This window comes from Humulus lupulus, chromosome 3 (genome assembly GCF_963169125.1).
Source record: "Humulus lupulus chromosome 3, drHumLupu1.1, whole genome shotgun sequence".
In the NCBI taxonomy this organism is placed as follows: domain Eukaryota; kingdom Viridiplantae; phylum Streptophyta; class Magnoliopsida; order Rosales; family Cannabaceae; genus Humulus; species Humulus lupulus.
In genome coordinates, this window is record NC_084795.1 from 225,464,579 (window position 1) to 225,473,510 (window position 8,932).

At 43.1% G+C, this 8,932-nt stretch overlaps 1 protein-coding gene across 1 annotated transcript; it reads right to left on the reverse strand.

Annotated features, from left to right (window-relative positions):
• Positions 1–1,290: 1,290 nt before the first annotated feature.
• LOC133825434 (uncharacterized) lies at positions 1,291–1,893 on the reverse strand. The gene has a single exon (XM_062258374.1). It carries the CDS (start codon positions 1,891–1,893, stop codon positions 1,291–1,293), a length of 603 nt encoding a protein of 200 aa, XP_062114358.1.
• Between the last annotated feature and the right edge of the window lie 7,039 nt (positions 1,894–8,932).

Genomic DNA, 8,932 nt, shown 5'->3' on the forward strand with positions numbered 1-8,932 from the left:
GTAACGTGTCTCAACATCTAACAACACCTTACTACAATAGAACACTAGCTTCATTTGGCCTTCTTCTTCCCTAAAGAGTACAGAACTTACAACAAAATTGGAAACAAACAAGTATAAAAAGAGATCTTCATTGGGGATAGGAGAACTCAATATGGGAGGGGTACTCAGGTAAGCTTTCAGCTCCTCGAAGGCTTTATTTTGATCCCCATGCTGTCCTGGTGGATTTCTTAATGCATTGGAAGAAGGGTTGGCAGCAATCAGACATGTAGGATATAAACCTGCTTAGGGCTACCACTTTCCCTATTAAAGTTTGAATATCCCGGATAGTTCTAGGCTCCTTGACTTCTGACAGTGAGGCAATTTGAGTTGTATTGACCTCGATGCCCCTCTTATTGACTACATATCCTAAGAATTGCCCTGAGGATACCCTGAAAATGCATTTGGCCGGTTCAGCTTCATCTGGTATGTATCAAGTATATCGAAGCACTCAGTTAGGTCCTTCTTATGTGTGACACCTTGTCGAGATTTAACCACCATGTCATCGATGTAGACTTCCATGTTTTTACCGAGTAATGAAGAGAAAATCTTGTGCATCAGCCTCTAATATGTCGCTCCTGCGTTTTTCAGACCAAAAGGCACGACTTTGTAGCAGTATAAACCACGCTCTGTCGTGAAAGATGTGTGGATCTGATCCTCTATTTTCATTGGGATTTGATTATACCCAGTTTATGCATCAAGGAAGCTCATCCTTTCGTAACCTGTCGTGGCGTCTATCATCTGATCGATTTTTGGGAGCAGGTAGCTGTCTTTGGGGCATGCCTTGTTCAACTTAATGTAGTTGATGTGTACGCATTTTTTCCCATTCATTTTCAGAACCACCACAGGGTTTGCTAGCCAGCTTGGGTATAGGCATTCCTCGATCGCACCTTTACTCAATAATCGTTGCACTTCTTCTTGTATTGCTTGGTTAACTTTGGCAGCGAACCTTCTTTGCCTTTGCTTGACAGCTGGGAAGTTTTCTGATATATTGAGGCTATGACACATGACTTCGGTGTTTATGCCAGGCATATCACGTGGGGACTAGGCAAAAGTCCTAACTCTGGTCTTAAGGAACTTGATTAGATCTTGTTTTTCTAAATCTAGAAATTAGGCACTTACCAGCAATTTTTTAGATGGGTCGTTTGTATCTATGTAGACCTCATCCAGATCATCGAGAGCTGTTTGAGGTTTATCGTGTTCTTCCTCTTCTTCTATGCTTCTGAGATATGCTAGTAATTTGCCCGCTGATTGCTATTTGGTGGGATCGTCTTCAAAGGCGGAGGTATCCATCTTGTTTATCTCCTTCAGGGTCAGGTAGCACTTATTTTCCTGCCTCTGACACCCTTTTACGTTGATGGTGTAGTGCCCATTGGGTGATTGGCAATGCATAACTTGGTGAAAAGTGGAGACAACACCTTGCATTCTGTGGATCCAATTTCTTCCCATGATTGCATTGTAGCTTGTGATAGAGTCTATTATCAGGAAGTTTACTTCTAAATTGCATTTTGCGGTGACTACGTTTAGCTTGATTGATCCCTTTGGGTATAATCTTTGGCTATTGAACCCCATGATTGGTGCAACAGAAGGCTTGATCTGACTTTCCTCAAGACCCATTTTCTGGAAGGCTTCCCAGAAGAGGATGTCGACTTCGCTGCCACCATCGACTAAAACTCTCCCCAATTGGCAACGATCCACTTCCAGCTTGATGACCAATGGGTTGTCATGAGGTAGGTGCACCTCCTGCAGGTCTTCTTCTGTAAAAGTTATTGAAACAGTGGGGTAACACCTCTCTTCTGCAGTGACAAAGTTGACGGTGTGCCCCAACGATCTATATCGCTTCACTCTTTCCTCCATTCTCCTCTGGTATTTGGTTTTGTGCTCTTATTACATGGTTGATTCCACGGTTCCATGTATCATAGGGACTTGCTTTAGAGGCTTTTGTGAACTCGAAGAAGCCACGTTCGTGGAGGGTGGCATCATTGTGGGCGTTGGAGCAGGAGTGACACTAGGCTGTGGGATGCCTGCCCTATCTGATCCTTTGATATACTGAGTCAGTCATTCGTTTCTCATAAGGGCTTGAATTTGGTTGTGGCATTCAGAGATCGTATGTCCGTGGTCCTTGTGGAAGATGCAGAACCTGTTCTTGTCTCATCTTTCTAGAGGAGTGTTGATTTTGTATGGTTCCCGCCATATAGGTCGGTCTTTGTTTTCTTCATAAATGATTTATTGTGGGACGGTGTATTCGAAAGGAGAGAATCTTGGGGGGGTCTCGGTTGGTTTTTGGTCTCTTTCCTCCCTTCGAAGGTTCTGATTCATGTATCTTCCTCTTATGGTGTGGAAATGAGAGCGGTCTTCTTCTGGGCGCACTCCCGATATTCCAAAACTTTGAATACACTTTTGGCACGAACCTGCATCTCTGCCATGTCATAAGATGGTGTCATAGTGAGATTTTTGTGTAAGAGGGATCCCACTTGCAGACTTTTGACAAAGAGGTTGGCTGCGGTTGCTGGCTCTACATTGTGAATTTGGTGCACAAGATCGATAAAGTGCTGCAGGTACGGCTTTGGGTGTTCATTTTCTCCTTGTTCAATTCCATAGAGATCTGTCACAGTTCTTGGTGCCTCGCGGTTGGCACTGTACTATTGTAAAAAAACTCTGCGAAGGTCGCAGAAGCTGTTGACAGATCTAGGTTTGAGCTGTCTGAACCACAGCTGGGTAGGTCCGGAAAAAGTAGTGGAGAATACTTTGCAGTGTATAGCTTCATTATTTACTTCCAAGGCCATATTCTGTTGAAACTGGAATAAGTGATTAAGTGGGTCTCCTTTCCCATTGAAGGATGGTAGAGGGGGGATCACGAAATCTCTTAGCTTTGGCTCGTTCTGTATTCATTCTGCGAAGGGTGATCTTTCAGCGGTTCTTGAAACCAATTCTTCGTAGTCAGAGCCGTGCGCAGATCGTCCATCGAAGAACTTTTGCATTATTTCTCGTAATATTTCCTCTTTCCAGCTTTCCAAAAACTAAATAGAGGGTGTAGGGTCTTCAATTGCTACACTGTGTGGGACCCGTGCCTAGGTTTGCTGTCAACCACGCTCTGCGGCAGTTTGGGCTATTCTTAATGGTTCTGTGTTGGCTAGTGAATGTGTTTCGTACTGCTTGGCTTGTCGTTCGCCAACCTTCTGATACTGGCATGCTGGGGACGATGGCACAGGGCCCTGAGATCCCTCTCCGACACAATGAGTGTTCCCTTCGGGTGGGTTCATCTGGACGACCTGAGTCTCCAATTGATCAGGGTTTGAGTTCTCCTTCTCTTGAGTTTTGCGCAGGGCTTCATTAGTTCTTCACAACTCGGAAATTTTGGCCTCCATTTTGGCCTGGGCTGCAGTCAATGCTCTGATGGACTCATCGGACCTCTGCTGGCTAGCTTCGAGCAGTCGACACATTTTGTTGAGTTGCTCACCAACATCCGTCGTAGGGGCGACCAGAACTACTCTGCTCGATGCCCCATTAGTCTTTGGTGGCATGGCTTTTCTGTTCGACAGAATCTTGATCGCTCAAGATTTTCTTGATTCAAAGATTGCTTGGTTCCCCACAGACGGCGCCAAATTGTTGATGCAACAATTTTTTTCTTTCTGTTTTGGGAGGTACTCGCCTTCAAAATATTATTCTCCGATCTCTTTCCAGCAGTGTGGATGACTCCAGTGATTGTCAAACTATCTGGGAGTACCTGCAAGAAAGACACTCCAATGCTTAAGTCAGATTCTTTTTTTCATGTCCTTTCTCTAACGAAACGATGATATTTATAGGGTAAAAAAATACTAAGGAGTCAGTTGGTTAACTCTACTCCCTGATTGGTTAAACAAATAATTGAATTGCTCGCCAAAATGTCTTCGGGCCCTCTTGACTTGCAAAGGATAGTGGTGGGGTTCGCCTCTGATCCGTGGCCTCTGACTTCGACTCCTCTCTCGGGCTTAAATGCCCCGTTTTACTCATCTTAAAATAGCAAAACATTTGGGCCGAATATTTTGAGCCCAACAATATGTATATATATGTAAATTGATATGTATATAGTACAAGAATTATTTTTATAAAAATATATAGACGAAAATATTTACAATAATCCAAAAAAATTCAATAGTTGAGGACATGTATACAAAAAATTTCATTTCTACAAAATTAAACTAACAATTAGTTCTTTATTTTTTTTTTGCTAAGGTCCAGAGCTAACCAATACAATTACGAAAATAAAATTTTGTAAGTGATAGTTAATAGGTAAATTCATTTATATTATTTTGATACTAATAGTCTTGATCTTGACTAGTTCTTGAAACTAATAGTTACCAAATATATATGGTACATTCTTAATAGTTATTGATTGTTTAACCAATGGAATGACACTTTAATATTAGTTATTGGGTCTAGATTCAATGATCCATATTTATAGTTATTAATTAATACTTCTAAAATAAATTTTAATTTTTTTAAACCTCTAAAAATGCTACCTGATGACATGACTGTTATATATTCATTTATTAAAATAAGTAAAAGAATCTTATTTGAATTCATTCTCAATTCATTCTTTATTCTTGATCAATTCATTTTAGTCATTCATTTGATATTAAATGTCAATTTAATTTTTAATTTTTTTTCTCAAATCTACTTGTTTTCGTAGTACTTCCATTATTGACATTATGTGGCTTTCTATTATTAATTTTATGCTTGGTGTTGGTTATATTTTGATCTGCCTCAATTTTTTGAAACTCAGTTCGTAGTTGATGTTTTTGGTCAATTTTTTCTTGAATTTGAAACTTGATCTCTTTCATTTTTCAACTTGTGATATTTGATTCACCGTTATTACTTTAATATATGTGGTATTGTACTTAGTTTACCGATAATTTGGGAAATGAAACATAAACAAATAAAATTACTACAAGATAACATGTTTTATTGTTTACTCAATCGCAACATTAGAGATGTAGAAAAATCTCATCAAACAAGGAAGTGTTTTATAAATACTGTTATACCCAAAAATTGGAGAATGCATCCTAGGAGGCTAAGGAGAATGCATCTAGGAGAGTGCCTCCTAGGAGGGCTAAGAGAGTGGTCCTAGGAGACTCCAAGGAGGATGTGGTCCTAGGAGACCCCAAGGAGGGTGTGGTCCTAGGAGACCCCAAGGGTGTGTAGGAGGCAAGCCTCCCAAGGTTTTCTAAGTGTTGGCTCGAACGTGTCCAAGGTAAATAGCTAAGGAGGAGGAGTCTCATGCAAGAGAATGGAGACTTAGACTTTCATAAGGAAAGTCTATACAATGTTCGATCGGACATGTTTGGGAGATGCTAAAGAAGGTTGCCTCAATGTTGTCCAAGGTGAGGTTCCCTCAATATTGTCCAAGGTGAGGTTCCCTCAATATTGTCCAAGGTGAGGTTCCCTCAATGTTGTTCAAGGTGAGGTGCCAAGGAAGTTGCTTCGGACCACCTTGGTCCGAGGAGAAGCTAAGGAGATTGGTTCAAGGAGGGACATGGCATGCTGGAGGAGAGTACATGTTCGAGGAGAACCATGCACGTTCAGCCCACCCAAAGCATGTCCTACCACCATGCATATCCTACCACCATGCATGTTTAACCAGCACTTGCATGGGTAGTGAGTAGGAGGTGGACCAACTAGCTAGAGGAGACTAAGTCAGATACAACTTCAACAACATGCGCGGGAATCTCTCATTCTTCCCACAAATAGGGAGTTTGTTACATTTTGAATGTTGAATGTTTATTTGTAATATAAATATAATAAATATAGTAAAATATCCCTATTATAAGGGGATATCAGTTGAGGATCCCATCTCTATAAATAGAGAGCTGATGGGATGAGAAGAGGGCCCCTTCTGCTGATTCTTTCTAGAGAGATAAAATTGGGTCTGTCTATTCTAGAGAGAGAAAGTGCTGAAATTAGAGAGAATTCTTGTATTTTCACAATTTATACTGAAGAAACTCAGTTGGCATAGTCCATCTGATCTTGAGTATAGATTTATAAATCACAACTCTAAGTGGATTAGGCTATTACCGACAATCGGGGCTGAACCACTATAAAAATCTCATGTGTTCTTTACTTTTCTTGTTTATACCGTTTGTTGTCGTTTACATTCTCTTGAAGGTTCGTCGTATTTGACGTTCTCACGTCGTTGGCTAAAAACGCAGTCAACATTTTGGTGCTTTCATTGAGAGCCTGAAGAGAAGAACAGACGGTCCCTGAAGCAAGATGGCGCCTAAGAACACCACTGCTGCTTCCAAGAGGACGAACTCCTCTAAAGAACCTGCTAGATCTGAAGGTCCTTGCCCACAATATCATGAGAATGAACCTAGGGTCATGCTTGAGGATGTGACTCCAGGAGTTGAAGAGCTCCAAGAGACCATGGGGGCCTTCCAGGAGGAGATGGCACGATTCCACGCTAGGCAAGAGGCGTTTGCTGAAGAGATGGCCAGGCAGAGAGCTGCCTTAGAGCAGCAAAAACGCGATATGGAGGCCAGAAGTGAGGAGCTCAGACAACAACAGGAGGAGGTCAACCAGAAACATCGTGAAGCAGCGCTTGCTTTGGAGGCTGCTACCAAGTTGGCCCAGGCCAATGCCCAAGCTACAGCACGAGGGGCAACCACTCCAGGAGCAAGGACCACAGAAGCTGGTGGTAGGAGTAATGATAGACCAAGGAGGGGTGGTAATAACCCACCTAGTGAGGGAGATGGAGTTCGATCGCACACTACCTCAACCCAAGGGGAGCACTCTAGAACCCCCTCCAGAAGTCACCGATCGGGCAGTAAAAAGACTCCACCTGGGCAGGAGCAAAATAAAGCTCCTAGAGAGAAGAGGACCTCTCAGTTCAAAGATGGGCATGGTGGGGATGAGGCTGATAGTCATCCAACCAGCCAATCCAAGGAAAAGGAGGGCCACAACCCACAAGGAGGAGAACACTGCCCAGAGCATGCCAAGAAGCCTCCATTGCACCCCGACCAGCGGCGTAGCAGGAGAGATGAAGTCCCACGTAGTAAGCCCACTGGGAAATCGAAGAGTACGGTGTTTGATCGGGTAGGAGAGCATGCTTCTCAGAAGGATCTGAGGGACGTTATCACCAACAAGAGGAGGACCGTCCTGGTCGAAGGGAAAAATCTGGACCGTCCTACCAGTCAAGTAGAAATACTTGACGGTGGCGTGCCAGATGGTAATGCCCGACCAGGCGGTCAAAACCTTGGAACCTCATCAATCGCACCAGCTATCCAAGCCCAGCTTGACATGCTAGCAGCTGCAGTGCAAGGTTTGTCAAAGCGACCTTCCGAGATAGATCCGATAGACTACCGGAGTGGCAGCCCGTTCTCTGCTCGAATAAGAGCAGCCCAACCACCAGCAAAGTACAAAGCACCAGTACTGCCAATTTATACCGAAAAGGCAGACCCGATAAGACATGTTGGGAAGTTTGAGGACCAGATGGAACTACTCGGGGTGAGTGATGACTATCGGTGTAGAGTCTTCCCCACCACCTTGACGGACAATGCCCAAGAGTGGTATTGGAGGTTTAAACCAAACTCCATTACCTCTTGGGAGTCATTCAGGAAGGAGTTTTGTAGACAATTTAGCACTGCCCGGACTCCACCAGTTTATGCCAACGACTTGGCAGATATCAAACAAAGAAAAGATGAGTCTCTAAAGAGCTATATACAGAGGTTCATGAGAGAAGCCAATAGAGCAACTGCTGTAGGAGACGAAGGGAAGATGGTTGCCATATCTGCTGGGATAATTTATCGAAGTCCTCTATGGGATAGCATCCATCGCCATCCAATCTCAACACTTCAACAATTTCTTGACCGGGCGGAAAAATATATGAATTTGGATGATGCGATAGAGAAAGGGGAGAATAGCATAAACAACCCAAGCAGACCAACTGACTCTCCTAGTGATGGTGGAAAGAAACGTAGAAGTAATGGGTCTGACCACCATGAAGAAAAGAAGGCAAAGATGGATTCAAGTGAGAAGCCAACCAAGTATGAGCCTCAATTCACCAACTACACCACTCTCTCAACCAGTAGAGCAGAGATATATCTTGCTAGTCAAGAGGAGGTTCCTTACAAGAAGCCTCCACCCATCAGGAGAGAGATGAGGAAGAGAGACATGAACAAGTATTGTCGCTTCCATGAAGATTATGGTCACGACACAAATGAATGCAACCACCTCAAGGACGAGATAGAATTTCTTCTCCGGTCGGGCAAGTTGAAGAAGTACCGAGCAGAGACACCCCAAGGAGAAGGAGGTAGAAGCAACTCCGGATTCAAGCGACAAAAATCTCCACCCTTGCAGCCTGGACCCGTGGACTTCACCGTAGACATTATATGTGGAGGTCCACCCTTAGCTGAGGAGAGCAACGAAGCAAGAGGAGGAGTATGCTAAGGAGGAGTGCTAGGAGCAGGAATCACTGGAGTGGCGTGCACATAGAGCATCGAAGGAGATATTATTTTTAAATACCGCTTTCAGAGTGGTAGCTTGATTTCGAGTTTTTTAGACTTGTTATTTAAGTTTGGTGTATGAACTGGTTATTTGCTAACCAATCATTTTATTTTGAACAATTTTGGTTGTTTAAGACTCGTTGCTAGACATGTTTTGTCATTTTTAATTTACGAGTAATAAAAGAGATTACGCGCAGCGTGGTCGATTCTTGCTACAAATATGCATGTGTGTTAGTTATCCGAGCAGTGTTCAACTGGTCGATGTGTTCAAGCAGTGTTCAACTGCTTGAGTATTTTCCATATATTCTATGTGTTTCACGAGTAGTTAACTGCTCGAACAGATTCAGTCATGTAGCAAGTGACTAAGGGTCTTTCAACCTCCAACCACCTGGGGGGCACATGGGGTATGCTGGTAT

What these genes read in the sequence shown, in the direction of transcription:
- LOC133825434 (XM_062258374.1), bottom strand. Translation starts at nt 1,893, where the DNA reads ATGGAGGAAAGAGTGAAGCGATATAGATCGTTGGGGCACACCGTCAAC.